Source organism: Melopsittacus undulatus, chromosome 1, assembly GCF_012275295.1.
Source record: "Melopsittacus undulatus isolate bMelUnd1 chromosome 1, bMelUnd1.mat.Z, whole genome shotgun sequence".
NCBI lineage: Eukaryota > Metazoa > Chordata > Aves > Psittaciformes > Psittaculidae > Melopsittacus > Melopsittacus undulatus.
The window spans coordinates 62279737-62301288 of NC_047527.1; the positions used below are offsets into that span (position 1 = coordinate 62279737).

Here is a 21552-nt window from a genome sequence, read left to right on the forward strand (position 1 = left end):
CAACCAAATACAATTTTCTTTTGCCTTTTTTACGCTGTTCTGATGCTACTTTGGTTTATCTGCAAATATGAGCACAATCAGTGATTGGCTCATAAAAATCAAATGAGTGTAAAATGACAGGCTGATGATAACATGCAATTTCACTCCCATTCTACACAGATGTCAGTGATAGTTGCAGATAAGCCACAGACCCAGATTCAGGCATGTTACTGATAAGTCCGAGCATTTGCTCAGCTTCTTGTTTGATTTAATGATGGAGACCAGGAAATAAATCATAAAATGCTTTGGGTTGGAAGGGACCTTAAAGCTTATCCAGTTCCAACCCCCCTGCCATTGGCAGGGACATCTTCCACTAGACCAGGTTGCTCAAAGCCTCATCCAACCTGGCCTTGAACACTGCCAGCGATGGCGCAGCCACAACTTCTCTGGACAACCTGTTGCAATATGTGCATCATCAGCCAGATCCATGTAAAAGGGCCCTGTTCACAACTGTGTACATACATGAGACAGCTCAATTTTGACTTGGTTTTAGTACATTGTCATACATGTGGGGCAGCTGATCATCTCTTTTGAAATACTAATTTGTAAGGTTTGTTTATCACTGAGAATTCAAGTCATTGCCAAGAGCAATGAGGGGAAAACACACATCACCACAGGCAAGTATTCTAACTCTTTTGTGTTTGTCTCTTTTTTCTCTCCCTTTACAGGCTGCGAAATACAAGCTGGCAGCTCTGCCTGTGGCAGGTGCAGTCATTGGTGGAGTGGTGGGGGGTCCGATTGGTCTCCTTGCAGGCTTCAAAGTGGCAGGAATTGCAGCTGCAGTTGGTGGTGGGATTTTGGGTTTCACAGGTGGAAAATTAATACAGAGAAGAAAACAAAAAATGCTGGAGCAGGTCTCTTCCAGCTGTCCAGAGCTTTCTCACCAAAGTGCCAAAAAATCCAGCTGAAATACAGCTTCATCACTAGGAACGGAAGTGTGGTAGCCACGCTAATGACAGACTTGCAGCCTTACGCTTTAAATACAAGGGTGAGCGGCGTGAATTTTGACAACAGTACTGTTACTTTGGGGGGGGGTGAAACAGTAACATCAGAATTTCTCTTTTCAGATGTGGCAACATCAGTCCTTTGAAAAGTACATGGTTAACTCTTCATTATGAAATCCTTAGGTGAGCTCTATGCACAGCTGTAATGATAGGCAATGGGTGCTTCATGCCAAATTTGCACAAAGTGTCTTGCAGACAACAAGAGATATCTGGAAAAACCCTAATGCTCTCCTGTGAAAGCCACCCAAAAGCTGGAACTTTTACTGCAGTGCTCCAAAGTAAAGGAAATAAGCTCCACCTATCCTTCATGGTCAGAGTACCTTAAATTTACTTTCATTTATCTGGATTTCCAAACTCCTCCTGTGTATATCCACAGGATATGACTGCCTATGCCTTCCAGTAATGCACAGGGAAGCATTAGCTGCCATAAGAAGAGGTGAAAATGGTGGTTGAGCAATGTGGAAAAGACCTTATGTATATCCCACATCTGCCTCCATCAGCCAAATCACATCACCATTATAAGCAGCTTTTCTCCTTTTCCAGGTACCTTTTAATTTGTAAACTCATCTTGTTTAAAGTGTAGTTAAGAATTAATCAGTCCAAGGAGCAACTGTGCTGGGGAATAATAATTTTCCATGGCTGTTCAACTCCTTGGCTTGTCCTGAGAACACCAGACAGGATGAAGGGCTGAGCTCTGGCATTCTGAGCCTGAAGCTGCACCTTATGCAGCACTTACTGCTAGATGTTGCCCTTGCCTTCTCATCTCCCATCAGCGACAGGGCTGTGGTGAGAGAACTAAATAGCCTCCCTGGCTGCTGCAGCCAGGCCTGCTCCCTCAGTAGTTTTCATTATCCCTCAAAGGCAGTATTAGGCACCTGGTCACAGCCTGGTACAGCAGCACCAAGGCCCTTTAAGTGGTGCCAGTGTCAGCTGCCAGCCCCAGGGGACGGCTGTGTAAACCAGAGTAAGCAAACCATCCTTGTGTGGGTCTGAGTCACACCTCTTGTATCGCCTTCAGTTTCAAAACTTGTGCTTCTACCCACACTGTAGCTTCTTGTCCTTTAGGAACATGCTGTGGAGCCTGTGTGGGGTGAGATGGTGATAGTGCTTTTGCTAGGTTTTTATGATGGGTGCCTGTTGTGCTTACCCTCCTTCTTTTACTGCTTAAGAAGGCTTTTGCTTCTGAACCTTACATTGTTAAATGTGGAAGTGTTAACATGGTTTTACTGACACATAATCTACTGTTCAGCACATAGTCCTACCTCCATCCTTCAGCACAGTTCCCACACTACTGCTGCTACTGTTTGGGGAACAGAAACCGAGGTTGGGAAGCTGCTTTTTAGTGATTTTAGATTGTTCAGTTCATCCCAAACTCTGGTTGAGTCTGGTTTTATTAGGTGAACACTGAAATCAGTACTCAGTGATTGAAGTCTTCCCTGACAGGAAACACTGTCAAAGTAAGTGTGCTACAGCTAGAGTTTTGTTTTGCAACCAGTACTTTGGTATCATCATTGGGAATAACTGCCCCCTCATGACAGATGACGGGGTTTTGAGCCTGGAGACGTAAGCAACTGTTAGTTACAGCACAAATATCTTTTTCTGAACAGTTCTTCAATGTTACTTTTAAAATGTGATTGAAACTGCCATCAGTCAGAGCACTGGGTCTCTCTTAAATGGGTCTGAGGCTCAGGGAAGCAACGTGTGCAAAAATAGTTTTCACAAGTAATCACAAACACTGTCAAGTGCATGTTTTGAAGCCACAGTGCCTACATCTGTAAAATCAGCTGGAGTGGAAAACATGATCCAAGTCAGTTAGCTCATTTGCTCCTGTCAGGCAAAAAGCACTTTTCTTTAAATGCATTGACTTTGTATGCAAACATGTTTAATGAGCTTGTCACATTTCATACTAAGGCTGTTCATGCCTTTGGTATGGCACTTCTGCATTTAAAGGAAGAAACTTAAGAAGTATTCTTCATCAGAAACTGTGGTTGATTCTTTGTCTCATTTTCAAAAGCTTTGTCTGCTTTCCTACTGTACTCTTCAAAGCCTTGTGCAGTGAAATGACAGCAGCCACAGCAGAGACATCGTGGACTCCACCTTCTCCCCCCAACTGGACTAAGGCCAAGACAATCAGAATTCATAAACCTGAATTCCTGATGCAGCTTATACAAACTGAGCTTGGTGTGCATTCATTGTATGAAACATCCAGCATAGAAACTATTCTTCCTCCTCGCATCTGTAAGGAAGCAACTTCAAAACATTGTGTACACACTGGAGACTCAAGACACTTAAATAAGCTCTGTTTTTTAAAAACTGGTGGGTTATTTACATATGTGAAGAAACATGGGTATGAGTAACCAAACTAGCAGCTAAAGTGCTAGGTACATTAGAAGAAATGTAAGATATACATGATTCTTTCAGCCCAAATAAAACTTTCTGCCTATGAAACTGGTTGTAGCATTTACTGAGAACATCGGGGTTTATTTCTTGTAAGCACCTAAAAGATTAATCCCTTACAAATGTTACTAAAATACCTCCATTACTAAGATCTAAGAATTCTAGACTGAGTTACCAAACATGCTTCAGCTATTGAAATACTTACATTGACTGAAATGAACACAAATTCCTAAACTGTCACATGCATCTAGTAACTCATGCACATGTGCTAGCTCAGAATTGGACTCCTTAAATTCAACTAAAAATGGGTTTGTTCCACCCACCCGGGGACAAGACATTTTTGACAATTTCCCATGAAAGCCATAACAAGTGTTGAAAAGAATGGCTAGCTCAACACCAGATGGTTAAAACCTTTGATACAGCTGATCAGAGCTGAAGGGCTCAATTTAAAACACTTGTTTTCTTGGCAAAGTCTTGGTATCATCAGGTAGTGAAACACTCAAGCCCTATTTCAGCATCATGTTAGGGAAGCAGCCATAGCTGTTAACCTTCTACCTGCAAACAGCGAGACCAGTTGTACAACCAGGTCAGTGGTCATCAAGAATCCAGGATAACTGAGTCCAGCTCCCAAGAAATCACTTGAGTATGTAACCGTTGTAAAACTATTACATCTTATTGTCTAGTGCTGGGATGCCACAGCTCTGGGAACAAGTCCTTACTCAGAAAGGCAAACCTGGATTAAAGAAATGGCAGGGGAAGTTGTTCATCTCTCACTGTCTAGCTGAAAAGCACCAGCCACTGGACTGTTGGGTATATGATGAGGTCATACCTCTCTCCAGAAAGAGCAGTTTAGATTTCTTCCACCAAACAGCATTTATAAATAAGAATGCCAAGATAACACAAGAACCTCAGAGGAACAAAGTGAGTACTTGTAGGTACCATGCAGGAATTGACTAAAATCTCAGGTACCTGAACAACTCCAGTTGTTCTGCAGCAACCCCTGCAGATAACAAGTGGCAGCCTTAAAACCATACCCTGCTCAAATCTTTATACTCCAAGTAGAAGGTGGTATATGACTCTGCTGCCAAAAACGTTTGATTTGGCATGAGATGGAGAATGGACCAGAAGAGCTGGCTTTCAAGCACCAAATGTGCACTTTAAAATGCAGATTCACAAAACCAACAAAAAAGTACACCTGGAAACAAAATCTTGGAACACTGTTTTAGCTACCAATTCTGCACTGCTTGGTTAGCTGTAGCTCAGTGGTGGTTGGTCCTAGCAACTCTCTCCTCAGTCATTCCCTAGAAAGCTCACATTCTGTTGCTGCAGGGGCTTGGTGCAGCAGGATCTCTTAGGATCTGCTTTTGCTCCAGCTACACCAGACCAGGTCAGTCTTAAGTCAGTAACTGAATAGGTGGCATCTAGCTGAAAGGACTGTTAACTTGAAGTAAAAACCCAGTGTCCACCTGTCCAAAGGAAAAGCTCGCTTCTAAGGACAGTAAACCTTGGGGGCACAAGCCATGGACCTACATTCCTTGTAGTAAGTGTACTGTACAAAACCAATTACATCTCCAAATTGCACACCAAGTTAACAGATATTTTTCCATGTTACAGTTTCTGTATGTTCATCTCACCGAACAGCCTGAAGATTCATTGAGAGAAGCCCATATTCTGGTATTATGCACACCAGAAGAGCCCACAATAGTAATTCCTTCTTGAGCAGAACTCAAATAATATGCAATAAATAAGGCACAAGCCAGACAAAAACAACAACAGGAAAATGTGCAATGGTTGGTTGGGAAGTCTGCCAGGAAGGCAGGGACCCAGATTACAGAAACCAAACTCAAGCAAATCTTAACACACATACAGGAATTAAGACTGACAAAGCTAAGATGACATTCCAGTCCACCCCTGCTCTAAAGGGTTTCCAACATTCATATGCTTCTAACACAACTGTGTAGATAATATAACAACCTTGGTAATTCCAGGGACCAGGGCCAACATAGCCCTTTCATTCCATGCACAGCCATAATCATTAAAGCTTCTCCTTTCCTTGCCTCGTATTTTAACAGTCAGAATTGTTAAATTACTTAGACATTTACACCCAGTAAAGCACCACACGAGATTCTGTAAAACTTTAATTTATTCCCCTCCCAAGTATCCAGAATAGAAGACCCTCTTAAGTTGGAGAAAAATGTGACAAAGAAATAGATTACCAGGATAGCTGTTACCATGAAGAAGAAAAAGAAGAAGAAAGAAGCACATACTACCAAGGTTACACAGAAAACAACCCAAAAGTCCTATTTAATGGGATAGTGCAAGTTAACAGCATGTCTCTGGCAAGGATACCTTCATTTGGATTATAAAAGTTTTACAGAACAGAATTAGATCAAGAGTCTGGCTGGGTCTCCGCTATTTCACTATAGCATTAAGAGTGTACTGGCTGAAAGATGCTGTACAGAGTGACCCACCAAACAAATGTATTTACAAGCCTGGGGAGAAAAAAATTATTTTTCAGTTTATTCAAAATAAAAATACACATAGAATTATGAAAATATAGGTTTACTATTTCCACCACACAGAAGTCAATGCTGCTGTCTGAAAGGCTTGCAAGATTATTTCAAGTTTTTAAAGTTCATCTTTTTCCCTCAATAAGGTGTACCTATGTTCACTGGGTGCCAGTTTCTGGAATGAGCTCTCTGGTGGGCTGCTTGCTAAATCCTGGATTGGCTGAAAAACAGAGCAAAGAGTGCAATTGCTTGTTAAGACTCAATTTAGTAATCAGTAATCCCCATTACATGAGCTTCTAGCATTAATTGTGGGACTGCATGATGTCCAGCAGTCTCACAACTCGTGTTTTTTTGGAAGGCACACCTTAAGTCCCAAGGAGGTGGAACACACACACACATTCTTTAATTAGGCACCATCAGTTAAGAATATTCCTCTTGTTGGCACATCTCAAAGGTTAAGGCCATCACACAAGTTTCCATACAAATTACTTAGAAGTTTTTCCACTGCACCCCACTGCATCTCTCTACCACTTGCTTTGAAAGTTTGAGTTTGTGTGCTTGCTTCTGAGATGCACCAGGGCAAACATCACCGTGACATCACTGCTGACATCTATGGAAACTGAAGAAAGAAACCACACAAGGATGTGATCCAAGGGACAGAGATGACCTAAGACAGCAGCCTCCAGCTTAGTGAAGGGCACTGTTTGAATCGCACATGGATACACATCTTCCACCAAGACAGCAGGATGCCATACAGAGATGAGGAAGTGAACATCCCCAGTCTTGTGTGCATTTGTCAAGGCAGGATGGACAGAAGTGCAAGTCTGTGGCCCTAGGCATCCAGCCTGTGCCCAGAGAGGCAGCAGGACCAAGAGACTCAGCGCACTTCCCACCTCCCTGACCAAGCCTCCTTCACATTACAATTGCCTTTAGTGGCTCATCCTTATGCACGCCTGTCAGACCAACTGCCTGGCCTACTCCTCAGTCTCCAGCCCTATTTCTGCATCTTCTGTTGGTCTGAATTCTGGTTGCTCCATGATTTCCTAAGAAACACAGGGAGTTACCAGTGGAATTAATTACTGTGCCCACATGTTTTCAGGGCCAGTCATGACAACATTCAAAAGCAGTCATACTCCTGGCCCAGGGCAAGCCTCCAGGGCTTAAATGCTTTTAAATCTCTTGACTTCGAGCAGGGTGACACAGATTACCACACAAATGAGCCGGAAAATGGGCTTGTAGCCATAAATCATTTCTGTCCCCCACTCATGGGTTCTAGAACAGCCCAAGGCACCCCAACACCGTGGCACCAGGTCTCCTCTGGGACTAACGTGGCTCTTGGAGCCACAGACAATACAGTATGCAACTAAAAGTGCTTAAAACCAGTTACTTCTTTAGAGAGTGCCTGAGTTATGAGAAGATTGCCTGACAGGCTGTTACATTTGCACTTTTCAGCATGACACCAAATGTATGATCAAGACAAAAGACTGGGCAGAGCAGAGCGAACTGAGGCTGGTAATGTCCTTTTCTGCCTCTTGGATTAAACTAAACACTGAGGTGCTGCTGAGTTTCGTCTGGAGAAAGCTGTGTTCCAGAAGAGATCCCAGGAGTGACTTGTAGGGATGTAATTGTAGAGCATGACAACCTTTGAGCACAACAGTGAGGAATCCTGACAGATGCAGCTGTGACCACAATTAATGTCACTGGTTAACTGCATTAATAGAAGTAATAAGCCCTACTACTGCTCATCAGTCTTTTGTCAATGATCTAATAATCTGCCTCCTGCTTGGATTGGTGACTACAAGTAAACATGCAAACCATTCCATCAATTGATGCTTCCCCTTAGAAGCACCCCTCATAGTGTGTCATATGGGAAATAATGCACCTATCATCGGTTTCTGCACTGAAATCACATGAGAACGTAAGAGCAGCTCTATGAATTCAGAACTGTCAGCTAGCCCAAGATCTTCTGTTTCAGTGGAGAAAAATGCGTATTCTTACACTCTTGACCTCTTGCTTTATTCGAGGCAAACAGGCACCATACTTTCCCCTAATGCTCTCCCTGCTTTTAACCCAAGGAAGTTAAAGGAAGAGTCAAACAGAAGCATCAAGGTTATGCTTCTATACACAGATTTTTCTTTCAGAAAAGTGAGGTTAAAAGTGCACTCATGTTAGAAAGCACAGCTCTGACAAGGAGTAAAAAGAGGTCTTCATTAAATGGCCAAATTAAATGTATTTGTTGTAACCTTACCTGACCAGGTGCTACATCAGTTGGATCAGGGCCATGATGAAACTCTCTATGCAATTTTCCAGAATGCAAGTCTAGTACAAATTGCTTCAGTTTACCTGGAACTCTGGAACAAATCCAACAGAAATACCCACATATTTATTAGAAGTTAAACACAGAACATTTAAAGTGCACTGTTTACAGTAGCCAACTTCTGTTTATCTAGCACACTATGCCCACTTTTAGGTGATTAATAGAGGACAGGAAGCCTAATGGTTTGTTAAGGTATCCTACCAGTTTCTTTTTCTTTCCACTGTCTCTTGAGACCACAGCAAGTATTTCATCTTTCCAATAACTCCCACAGAGTTGTACTAGCCGATAACTTCATTGTATACTTACTCCAGCTCCCCACTAACCGTAATGTAAGAGGGAACAGCAGGTTCCAAATGCACAGTTTACAGATACAAATGACAGTTGGGTAGCAGTATTGACAAAACATCTTTGAAAGGCTCTCTAGTGCCTGAGCAACTGCATATACACTAGAGATAAGCACTAAGAGGATATCAATGTAAATCTAATCTCAGATCATCTACTGTCACCCACAGCAAATGTGCTAAATTACAGCATCCAATTTTATTTGTGAAACGTCAAATGGACTAAAAAGCTTAAAATGAGGAGTTGAACTAATAAGTATTAAAGATGAGATTAAAAACTATGATGTGAGCACTATGCATACAATCATAAGGTAACGTACAAAGAGACAGATTTTATAGGGAATCATTCATCAGACCAATTATTACATTTAGGAAAGAGGGACAAACTGTGGCCAGATGGGCTATCAGCAGCATTTCAGATCATAGAAAACTCTAGGGATAAAATGTAGTATAATACAGAGTATCACTATAGAAACATCTGTAACTAATCAGTATCACAGTGATACTTTGAGGGGTTTCTTGCCTTCCTACATAAGATCAGGAATTGGCACTGATGGAGAGAATGGAGTTCATTCCAACCCGGTTGTAGGGACAGCAGAATCCCTGCTCTGCCTTGGGCTCCTGGCCTGTTCTAGGTCAGGTACACTGCTGGATACATCCTCTTCTAGTCTCTCCTGGTGTCCTAATGCAGCAAGGGCATTCAGTGCCTACAGCCTCTTGTAGCTCAGCCAGTTCCTGCTGTGAAGCTACAACTGATCTGTTGAACCCTGCTATCACTTCCAACCTGGAACAGCAGAATTGAGTAGGGCCACGTGACCAAGTATAAGGACAAACTGTTGGGGGGTGGTCTCATCTGCCCATGAAGTGGCTATTCTCCAAAAACACGACTCCCTAAGGAGAGAGGAAATCTTTTAGTGGGCAGTTCTGAAAGTCCAGTATCCAAACCCTGCTGGCTGGTGGCAGCACTAATATTACAAAATGGGGCCAGTTTGTGAAAGAGTCCAGAAAACATACTATAGTGGCAGAAATCACTGCGGGCAGAGGAACATCTCAGAATTAAGACTTTACCTATTACTAAAGCAAAACAACCGACAAACAAAAAGCCACCAAAACAAAAATCCAAACCACACACACACACAATATCACCCCAGGATACCTCCCACTCCAATCTCTCCTTGTTCCCAAACTGTTCGGTATTTCTAAGTATCAGATCCATCTCCTAGACTAGGGCTGAATGGTACCTTCTTATTAACCAACTGTCTACAACCCTGACATCTTTCCCATCTGCATTTGTATGTAACAACTGCTATAAAAACAAGCAAGTAGCTGTTCCTATTTGGAAAGGGCTTCACAGAAACAGGATGAGTAAGAAATGTAACATGAAAGTCTAAACTAAACATCTCTATTACCCCTAAGAGACAGTCATTTATTTTAGGGATGTTTCAAAAGTGACAATAAAGAGTGCTTTGAAAATGCAAATATCCCTCTATGGGCTTTTTTCTTAAGTGCTGACATGTGTGGTGAACATGTTCTTCCAAACAGAAAAACAGTCACTACCAGTGTTTTCAACATCCATAGCTTTAGGTATTTGAAAAGCACTATGTAAGATAAATCAGAGGCCACATTTTAAGAATAATCCTGTGGATAAATATGGGGAGAAGCAAGGTTACAGCCTTCCTTCCAAACATCAGCATTTCAGGTAGTAAAATGTCTCCCACAATGGCAGAATTAGACATGGGGTTACATTCATGCTGCATGCTCATTTTGAGCTTCAAATCCTTGGCTTTAACAAAAATGAAATACCCTGAGTTTTTGGAAGTATGAATAGGCAGAAACTCAAATCACAAAGCCTAGTCATCTAGCCAGGAGTTAGCAAGCAGTATATATATGCAGGTACCTCCTTTGAGACAGAAACTGGAGTTGAACACAAAACCTAAAGACAGAGTGCTTGTCTCATGCTTAAAGCCCCTGAAGATAATGTTTACACATCTTCACTCCTCAACAGAGCCATGTGAGACAGAGCATCTGCTTCCAAGGCAGTACAACATAAAGAGATAGACTAATGTAAAGAGGATTATCACAGCAGTATTTCATCTAAGCACCCTGATACTTCTCTCACTTATTTTATCCAGATAACATGCCAATGATCCAAGCTGCATGTCGAAATTTCAGAAATGCACACAACAAGGATTTAACTTCCAGCTTTCTAGGTTTAGACTAATGCAGGAAGGCTGGAACTGCACCACAGGAAAAACCAAATCAGCAGGCTGGAGATTCTTACATGGTGCATTTTACATAATCATAATCAACACATAACATAGCACTTAAAACATTCCATGTAGTATTTTAAACCTTTTAAAGTTAACTGCTGTATCTAGACCACTAAAAATACCAAGCCAGGCTCCAAATGCTTAACTACTGTGGAAAATAGAAAACCTTTGAAATCAAGGAAGAGCAGTATCTAGAGATTTAACCTGAGATTTTCTTCTTGCATAAAGAAATGCAACTGCATTTGATCTCACACCAATTCATACTGCTTTAAGGCTTTAACACTGAATCATACATCGGCAGCCTTACTTAGCCCAGATGTATTCATCTTCCTACCGTAATACTGATTAAAATATGAGCATGTCTTTTCCTTTGTTCTTTTCCATTTAAAATGCACAGACAAAAATACTTACGATAAGTCACTGAAGTCCGGAAAGACGTACATGTGCCTAAAGCTATCGATGGCAATAACAGGGCAGTCTGCTGGAGTCTTCTGAATGTGGAGAAGTGGGTGCCTGAATTTATCACAGTCAGCATGGAGGAAGTTTATTGTACCTTAAAATTGGGAACAGGCAAAATCCATGTTAAGATTATTTTTAGTGACTATCTTGAAATCCTAATCACTTTCATAACTATTACACAGGTGGATATTGGATAGATACAACATGCAAAACCTGAAAACAGACTGAAATAACTAACATCACCAAAATAACTGACTTTCTTCAAGTGGTTTTCCCACAACCCAAACTGAAGTTTTGTTGAATGCCCTCTCAAGCTGCATGAAGTCATTTACATAAGGATTTCTGAAACAGTTTCTTACTAATAAATTGTGTACTTATTTTAATCATTTCCAGAGCAGCTGGTCCTCACTGAAGTACATGAAGCCCTTCAGTCTCAAGAGCTTAAAAACTAGGATTCTGTTTGGCCTTTGCTTCCACTCTACTGAGTTGGCCTGAAAAAAAATTACACTGGTAAAAAGAAGAAGTAGTAGGGGTGACTACAAACCTTTTTCACTTATTAACTGTCGTGCAACTTCCTGTTGGAATTTCTCTAAACTCTCCAAGTCATCTTTCATGTGGAAAAGTATGAGAAAAGGAAGGCCTTCTTCTGTCAGTTCCTGCACACAAAGCAAACAACAGAACTCACTTGCTTCAGTGCCCTTAACAAGCGATTCTAGCAATTTTCAAATTCAGTGAAATCTCTACTTTAAACACAGCTGAAAAAACCCCAGGACTAAAGACCTTAACTGCTGACCCTTCATCTAAGGGTTTCCTTCCTCTGTCATAATCAACATACAAAACATGAAGGTATTTCATTACCCACATTTCAGTAAGGGATACACTTGCACTGGAATACTTGCTCAAAAGAAACAGCCCAATTCTGAGAAAACACACCATATTCATAGAGACAGCAATATGGCTAAACAGCACAGTATAAAGTGCTATAAAAAGCTCAGGGTGCCCTCTAGACCCAGTCCTTGATTCATGCAGTAAGTTGCTGTTTTCTTAGCGTAACACAATGAATAAGTATTTTTAAGTAACTCCATCCTAAAAAGAGAAAGAGAGGGAAATAAGAAAAGCTAATGACAGCTGCATCAGTTACAATCGAGTACTGTTCTTTGGCATTAAGTGCATCCTCACTTGTTATCCGTGTAACACAGTTATTAAATGCACAGGCTAGTATACTACAATTGATAAAGAAACTAAAACCTTTATTAGACAGGCAAGCTCCAGTTCCTCATAGAAATGCATTCTTGCAGCCCAAGTACTGTTTAAGTATCTCTGTTCAGGGGCAGCTAAACGTAGGAACACCCTGAATAATTTATTCAGGATGTTTCCCAAACAAAGTATGAACGACTTGCATTTGCTTGCTTCAAAAGTGATTTTTAGGCACCTTTGAATATCAGCTCAACTCCCTACAGCCCAACTGAAGAAACAACCATTTATCATCTAATCAATGCCCACAGTCTTGCCTTTCATTCGCACAACTGCTGTAAGGAATGCTGCCATTTCTTTGATTCTAGCCTGTGCCAGAATAAAATTATGTTTTCTGATAAATACAGCACTCATTCATTCTGCCACCAAACAGAAGAGATCCTTCAGTTATTTTTTATATACAGTAAGTTGGAAGAAATGCTTTTCCTCTGTGCCAGGAGTCAGCCAGTTACACAGTGTACATGAAATGGCTGTCATTGTCCCTTTAACCAAGCCTTTCAGGTTAAGTTGAAGCTTGATCTTTTAACAGCAGACTGCAAAGACCCTCATAACTTCAGTGCTCTTGATGGAATCCACGCTTCCCAGTCCATCCCTAAACCAATCACTACTCATGTGCTCATTCTCATTTTTACACACATGAATTTGCCTGGGTCTCAACCTCCTCTTTCATCTCTTCCATACCACTATGATCATGGCTCTGTTTCCTCACTCATTTCAGTAGGTACATTTCCAAAGGGAGAACTCTCAGGCAGAGCTGGGTATTCCAGCTCCAAACTCCCCTCTTGCTTGCAAGCAGCTAAAAGGACAACTTTGGTGAATTATTGTCACAAGATCAAGTATCTCTAGCAGGCTGTTAGGACAGCTGGCTTGAAAGCCTTCCTAATTGTGGCCTGTGTTTTTGACTTTCAGCCTGGGAACAGTGCTGATAGCAACAACTAAGAACATTGGTGTTAAGTCATGTTTAGTCTAACTGAGGACTTTCTGAGTCTCATGCTCTGCCAGGGAGGAGGGGAAGCTGGGAGGAAGCAGGGACAGGACACCTGACCCAAACTAGCCAAAGAAGTATTCGATATCACAGCACGTCATGCCCAGGATGTAGAACTGGGGCCAGTTACCCAGAAGGGTTAGACCACTGCTTGGTTGGGCTGGGTATTGGTGGGCAGGTGGTGAGCAGTTGTATTCTCTTCCCTTGTTATTTCCCTTACCATTATTATTATTGGTGGTAGCAGCAGTGGTTTGTGTTATACCTTAGTTACTGGACGGTTCTTATCTCAGCCTGCGGGGGTTACATTCTTTCAATTCTCCTCCCCATCCCTCTGGGAGTGGGGGAAGCTGGGTGGGAGAGTGAGTGAATGGCCATGTGGTTCTGAGTTACTGGTTGGGCTTAAACCATGACAGTCATAATAGGCACAAAAGCACTTAAATAACATTCATGTTTGGATCTTAATTCAACATTTAGTCATAACATCTATATAAATAATATATACTTACTTCAGATGATGAATACATTCTACTCAAGGTGTAACACCCCTATACATACTTACAGAATCACAGAACAGAATCATAGAATGGTCAGGATTGGAAAGGACCTTAAGATTATCCAGTTCCAACCCCCCTGCCATGGCCAGGGACACCTCACACTAAACCATATCACCCAAGACTCCGCTCAACCTGGCCTTGAACACTGCCAGGGACAAAGCATTCACCACTTCTTTGGGCAACCTGCTCCACTCACAGTGAAGAATTTCTTCCTTGTATGTAACCTGAACTTCCTCTGTTTAAGTTTCAGTCTGTTACCCCTTGTCCTATCACTGCAGTCCCTAATGAAGAGTCCCTCCCCAGCATCCCTATAGGCCCCCTTCAGATACTGGAAGGCTGCTATGAGGTCTCCACACAGCCTTCTCTTCTCCAGACTGAACAGCCCCAACTTTCTCAGCCTGTCTTCGTATGGGAGGTGCTCCAGCCCCCCGATCATCCACATGGCCCCCCTCTGGACTTGCTTACAGACACATACCTTCCAACACAAACACATTCTCAGCAACTAAGTGTCCACACTCTATAACCTCTTACTTTGGGAGTGTACAAAACTACTATAAATCTGCCTCTGGTGAGTTAAATCTAACAAAAAAGCTCCAAAAGAATGAAGAGATATTACCTAACAGCTAATTTCTGCCAAAAGCATGTAGAAAGGTCTTTGGCATGGATTAGAGACCTTGAAAGAGATAATTCGGTTTTGAGAAAAAAAAACCTAGAAACAGAATAGTAGAAAAATTTCTTACCTCTCCATTTTCAAACGTAATTTCTCGAACAAGTGGCACACATTTATCTTGTGTCCATGCATAAATCAAATCAAAATTGGTTAGTGAGCCTAAATACACCATATCTGGAGCATTTTCCTGTTGAAGAGAAAAACATACTGGTTGAGAAACAGTAAAAATTACTTTCCTACCTTCAAGGAAGATTACCTACCCAACAAAGTAACAGTGTCCATATAAATACTGAAAGCCAATTTTACACCAATATTCAACCTTTGTGCATGCAGAATTTCTATTAACCATGTCACAGAAGTACAACAGGAAAATAAGTATTATGTGATTATTTATGCAGTCAGCTTCACATTTTAACACAAATTAAGAAGTAATTAAAAGATACTTTGTTTCCAAATTTGGACTGCTTCTTAATTTTATTATTAGGCTATTACTAGGTTATTAAGATTTCTGTTCATTGAGAAATAGCATCTCTGTACTTGAAACTGGTATTTTACACTTGCTTTGCCAAAGAGCTATGAATAAAGTTTCCTTGGTTTGCTAGTAGTTTTAACTCTGACTTAAGTGCTGCCATCTTTAAATGTAATTACAATTTTGGTTAGCATGATGCAAAGCACAACTTTGCAAGCCACGGCCACGATTAAGCACACCTTAATTCAGAAGCACCACGTAAATAAGGTAACCTAATAAATTCTGGCTTTGCAGAAAAAGGTTTGAAACTCCCCTCCCCCTGCTCTTTTTTAATCTATTTCTCATTTGCAAGCAACTCTTTCCATACCTTAAATTTGAGAAGGAAGCAAATTTTCAGATATTATGTTTCTAAAAAGCAATTCTTGCAGATTTTATTCTTTACTGATTTTTTTCTCAAGTAAAATTATGTTTATGAAGAGTTTGTTAACATGTGATTAATTGTACTAATTCCATTTCTTTTAATGAAGAGAACAGCTCTTAACCCTTGGGGGCTAAGACACACAAGACAGGCAAGTGACAGAAAAATACTTAGTATTTGTCACTTTGAAAACCATGTAGTGCACCAGCTGACGAACTTCACAGATTTTTTAAGACTTCTACAGAACACAAAGTATCTACATACACAATGAGTTCAGTGTGTTTCTATGGGGAAAAAAATATACTTCTGGACATTGACATTTAAAATGACAGGTTTTGTGCATTTAACTGTCAACAAATGAAAAAAGATCTTTTAAACAGACTCAGAAACACTAGTTGCTATGATCCTATTTCTCACACCACTTAGTGATGAAACAAAATGAAGATTTGAGATGCAGTAACACACTGAGTTATCTGAATATAATCTCCATTCATTCATACTCACATATAGTGACAATAAGCAGAATAAAATACATAGTTACACTTACCCCTGGTGGCTTGTAGATTACATTGTCTCCGCTAAATCTCTCTGCTTTTGAAATAGCCCTACAACAAACCAACCAGTAAGCATGTCTCGGTACAGACAAATGAAATAACTGAGATAGCAAATTAAAATATGGTATTTGGTATCTTCTTTTCTTTTCCTTCAAAATTTGAGAAATAAAATCCTTGCTTTTTAAAGTAAACTGTAAAGGGACTCCACAGAAATTTGACCTGGCTAGATAAAAGGGCATTAAGGGAGTCAGCAAGATCAGAATTGTGGACTGAAGGCGTCAAAGTGTGATAAATGCTGGTACATTTTTGGGTAAGAGACCATCAGAGGAAGATGTTAATGAAATTAACAGAATCATGTAATATAAAAAAAAAAAGAATATGAATTAAAAAACCAAAACAAAACACCTATTGTTAAAGAAGGAAAGAAAAGTTGATTCTTGTTTACATTTACTCTTCCTGTGGCATGTTTACCCTAGAAATTGACATCTTATCTACCCTGATAAAGAAGGGCTTTGAGGTGCTCAGTGAGCAAATGGATAGTAAATAAGCCCACACTGTCCATTTTAGTCTCAGAAAAGGTCTAGAGAGCACAAGTCACAGCATGCATCTTCTGACCACTGATGATATGGTATGAGTGTACCTTGAGAACACATGCAATTCCTCCTTGTTATTCAGTTCACTATGTCACCTTACCAAGTTCCTTTCCTGCCTCTGGAGTATTTTGCAATTCCTTAATCCAAATCATAACACAGTGCCCTGAAAGCTGCCAGGTTGTACCCCCAAAATTATCATCTGTTATTCAAACAAATGGGAACAGCTATGCACCCAGCAGGAGACAGAAGAAAGATCACAACAAAAATAAACCCTTTCGCCACCTTCAGACATCTAAAGAGGCCTGCGCTCTTCTCTTCCATTCCTTGCTGTTCCAACATAATTCATGTTGGTAAGAGAGAGCTGACTGGCTGCATATGCCACAAAACAGTAGAATGAACTATGTGTTTCTTTTCCTTTTAGCACAGTTAACAGAAAGTCATACCCAACCTCTGGGAAAAGTTAGCCAACTTCCAGTTTCTCTAATTACAGTATCTCTCCTGTAGACTCAATATAAGCATTGGTGAAAACTGATGTAAAGGGAAAGGTAAGAAAGAAGTAAAAATATCTCAGTTTACCTCACTGCAAGATGAGGTAAATCTTCCAGGGGTATGAACAATTTAGAGGGCCAAGAAAAAAAAAAAGACATCAAAATGCTTAACTCAAAGTCCTTCACTGCTGAAGAAGAAAGTGATGACATAAGAGCCACCTGCCTAGTCACTGCTTGGTAAACTAATAATTTATAATGAAATGTATGCTCTAGGAGTAAGCCTGTGGTGGAGCCCAAAAGGTCCTCCACATCAGTAACTGCAGTTGCTGCTGATTTGCCTCCCCCACTCAAAGCGGGAACATGACGTGAAAATCCCAAACACCTGAAGATACACCTTTTTAAAACAACTAAAACTGGAAACACTTCAGTCTGCGCTTTGTCTCTTCCCAAAGTGGTAATGTAGGTGAACATCTTGGAAGCACATAACCCTCCTGCCCCATCCTTGCTTGCTAACATGCAATTAAAACAGTTCCTAGATTAGTCACACTCTGTCATCTACATGACATGATGCACCTACAGTCCATCATAGCACCTTAAGAGAAAAAAAACTGGTTTCCTGCATTTCGCTTCCTATACTGTGGCTCAATGGCACAAGGCCTTTCTCTTCTATGTCTACCAACACATACTCCTCTCCAGTTCTACTTTTAAAACCACAGAATCACAGAATCATAGAATAGTTTGGGTTGGAACAGACCTTAAGATCATCTAGTTCCACCCCCCCTGTCATAGGCAGGGACACATCACACTAAACCCTGTCACTCAAGGCTCAGTTCAGCCCAGCCTTTAAGACTGCCAGGGATGGCGCATTCACAGCTCCTTTGGGCAACCCATTCCAGTGCCTCACCACCCTCACAGCAAAGAACTTCTTTATATCCAATCTAAATTTCCTCTGTTTAAGTTTGAACCTGCTACCCCTTTTACTACCACTACAGTCCCTAATGACCTCTAATAATCTCTTCATCAGTATCTCTCTTATTTCCTGCTTAGAAGTCTTCCCTCACTAATCTTGCTCTGCACTCACCTCAGATCTTAACAGAACTGTAAGGAACAGTTGATTTAAAAATCATTCTAAGCATCAAATGATCTGCAACCAAGAACCATTTTAATACAGTTTAAAAATATGCTATTGCAACTACCTAAAGCCAGAATAATTTTTGCATAGCCGGGAAGTTCTGTCTTGACAGATGTTGATAGAATTTTTTCCTGTTAAACTGATCGTTTTGAGTTTATTTTAGCTTACTAGAAGTTTGAACGTGACAGCTCATGTTACCATATATCTTCTAAAACAGATACCTGTTGAACTCTGTCCATAGCAAAACCAAAAGCTCTCCCAGAGGCTGTTAGGACGCTCAGTCAGAAGTGTTCAACCCATCAGTGCCAGCTCCCCATGAAACATTTTGATATATATATTTGGAAATAATCTGAATAGAAAATATTGCTATATAGCCAGCATCTCCCTCAGAAGTCTTTTCACATATAATTTTTTAGGAAGCTCAAGAGCCACAGCAACTCAGACATGAAAACATTTAGCTTCCAAGGTCACTGTCTGGAAGGCTGCGCTGTCAAACACTGCCAGCTCCAGGCTAGAAAGAGAATAGGAGTCTGCAGAAGAGAATAATGACAAGCTTGCAATCTGTAGTTAAACGGTCAAGTTACAAATAATTAAATTCTGATTTGTTCCAATATGCTTGCTTGTTACTTATGCCTAGAGAAAAAACAAAAAGCCAGAAAACCCACAGTAACTACCCCAAGAATGGTGTCTGTCAAACAAATGGTAACACTGAGTGGTGGGAGACTACTTCTCGGTATACCAGGTTGACAAACATTAAATCAAAGATGAACAGACTCAAACAACAGAAAAGAGAATATTAAAGTACTGTTACCTTACTAAGGGTTTGTTAAAAGCATTCTTGAAAAGAATGAAAAGCCATATGAAGGTGGTGCAAAATAATTTAAAACTCTAGTAACAACTCAGACTGGCTGCCCTGAGAACAAGCATGGATAAACACATCAGAAAATATCTGAGATAATGGCTGCTCTTTGGGAATAAGACTGACAGCCATACAAGCCACAGAATTACAAAATCTGTGTACAGATACATTGTTCTGTCACAGCCAAGGCTGTTTACACAGTCACAGAACACCTAACTAGGAACTGAAGGAAAGCCACGTGTACTCCTGCACATAACAAATACTCCTCCCATTCCCAACACAAGGTCCTCTCCCCTGACATCAAGAGGGAATGAGCAAGTAAGTACTGAATTATTCTTTACAGGAAAAAAAAGGAAATAAGAGGAAGAGGAAAAAAACCCACTATAAAAAAAAGAGGAAAAACCCTGTAATTTATAAAAAAAAATTAAAAAAATATTTTTTAATTAAAAAAATTACAAATTATTTTACAAATTATTAAAAAAATAAAAAAATTAATTTATTTAAAGAAAAAAATACGAGATTAAAAACAAAGGAAATTTCTCAGTCTGCAAAGCTGATAACATTTTTATCAAAATGTTTTCTAACTCTTCTTACTTATTCTCCTGTCCCTTCAAAGTAGTAGAGTTTTGGGACATAGCTGTCTAGCACTACCCCTTAAAACCTTCCCTGTCTAGCACTACCCCTTAAAACCTTCCCAGTTAAATTTATATTATACTGCCAGAGTGACAAAAATAGAAATGAGGCAAAAAAAAGAAAGTTGGATTTCATAATAGACGTTAAGGCAAGGAAGAGTTTTCTCCTCCTATCCTTTCTGTGTATTTATCTGTTCAAGGCCTAATCTCTTCAGTTATGCCACACTGAAAGTATTAAAGAAGTCCAATTATTAACAACGTATTAACATAATTTCAATAATGAAGTCATGCAATCAACAAAATTTAAAACTTACCCAAAGGCAGACAGGAATATGCAATCATCATGCAAAATATTCGCTACTCTTTCAAAGGTTCTGTAATTGTCAGTGTCCTTTTGCTCAAAATATCCAACAATATTTCTTCTGCTGCGCTGTAAAAACAAAGGTTAAATTATAACTTACCTCAAATTACCAGAAATCATTACTCCCTAAGGTTATTAAATGTAGAGATGCCATTCATTCAACAGTCAGTAACTGTGTAGAAGTAATTTCTTTTCTGCCTTTTCAATATTCAGAAGCATCCTTGTATTTTTCCAGAGAGAAATACTAGAAGTATCTTGTCAAACACAAGATATTCTTTTCAAATGATTAAAAGTAAAATAAGGTCATTTGGTAGTGAAGTTACTGTAACATAATGCAGTTGAAAGTGATTATATTTGAATAATTTGTAATACTGGAAATGATCCAGTTTTCCATTCAGCTTAAAGAAAAGCACTCACAGTATTTCTGAATGGAAAAAAAAAGCAAATATATACTTCAAATACATTGTGTTTCACCACTTCAATGTTAAAATATATATATGTATATATGGAAGGAATAAAAATAGTAAGACTCACATCAAGAGAGTTTATTTCCTCCATATCCTGGACCTCCCGAATAGGGTTACTCTTCTGCTGCCTTATATAATCTGCTATTGCTGTCACAGATCTCTGGCCCCTGTATTCTCTCTTCATCATCATTCCATTCCGGAAGAGTTTCAGGGTTGGGTATTTGCTTATCCTGTATCTCTGAGCTATATCCGCTAAAAAGAAATAAAGAAAATAAAACTAAACCCCTACAAATACAGAAAATATACATATATATGTGTGCACACAATTGGAATTCCTAAACCAGTACTTCTATATCTTTAAACAAGAACAAACTAATACCCTCCTCTACCCCCCAAACAAAACCCCAAACACACTGCTACAGTGGAGAAAACAGACAGCAGCTACAGTATTTCTCACATGTACTGATCTTCATAACAAAATCACAACCAAAACCTGCAGTAAGCAAAGACTTGACTCGGTCAGCTATACTCATTTGGTACACTCCCTGTTAACAACTAGGAAGGCCAATTTAAGAGCATAACAAGAACACAAGAATCTCAAAAGCTTGCCAAATCTCAGTGACTTAATGCACCTGAGAAAACTTTAATAAAATCAGCGCCTAATTTAGTTTAACTCACTCTGATTTTATCTCAGTTACATTGCTGAAAATATAACTGTTAGGTCTCAAACTTTAGAGAACATGAACCCTGAAAAGGATTTCTTGAAACTGATGAAGGCC

At 40.0% G+C, this 21552-nt stretch overlaps 2 protein-coding genes across 3 annotated transcripts in view; one reads left to right on the plus strand and one right to left on the minus strand.

Moving 5' to 3' along the window:
• Window positions 1-3491, plus strand: part of STX17 (syntaxin 17) — a 39480-nt gene extending 35989 nt beyond the window's left edge. For both annotated transcript variants that reach the window (XM_005153426.4, XM_034074393.1), the window contains exon 9: window positions 708-3491. In XM_005153426.4, coding sequence (XP_005153483.1) covers window positions 708-947 — 240 coding nt within the window. In that variant the 3' untranslated portion in view covers window positions 948-3491. The remainder of the gene's footprint in view (window positions 1-707) is intronic.
• Window positions 3492-5565: 2074 nt separating this feature from the next.
• ERP44 (endoplasmic reticulum protein 44) overlaps window positions 5566-21552 on the minus strand; it is a 47865-nt gene continuing 31878 nt past the window's right edge. The window contains exons 5-12 of the mRNA XM_005153425.3: window positions 20841-21025; window positions 20260-20375; window positions 16235-16292; window positions 14871-14987; window positions 11882-11993; window positions 11290-11431; window positions 8199-8301; window positions 5566-6170 (exon numbers count right to left, since the gene is read on the minus strand). Coding sequence (XP_005153482.1) covers window positions 6069-6170; window positions 8199-8301; window positions 11290-11431; window positions 11882-11993; window positions 14871-14987; window positions 16235-16292; window positions 20260-20375; window positions 20841-21025 — 935 coding nt within the window. The 3' untranslated portion in view covers window positions 5566-6068. The remainder of the gene's footprint in view (window positions 6171-8198; window positions 8302-11289; window positions 11432-11881; window positions 11994-14870; window positions 14988-16234; window positions 16293-20259; window positions 20376-20840; window positions 21026-21552) is intronic.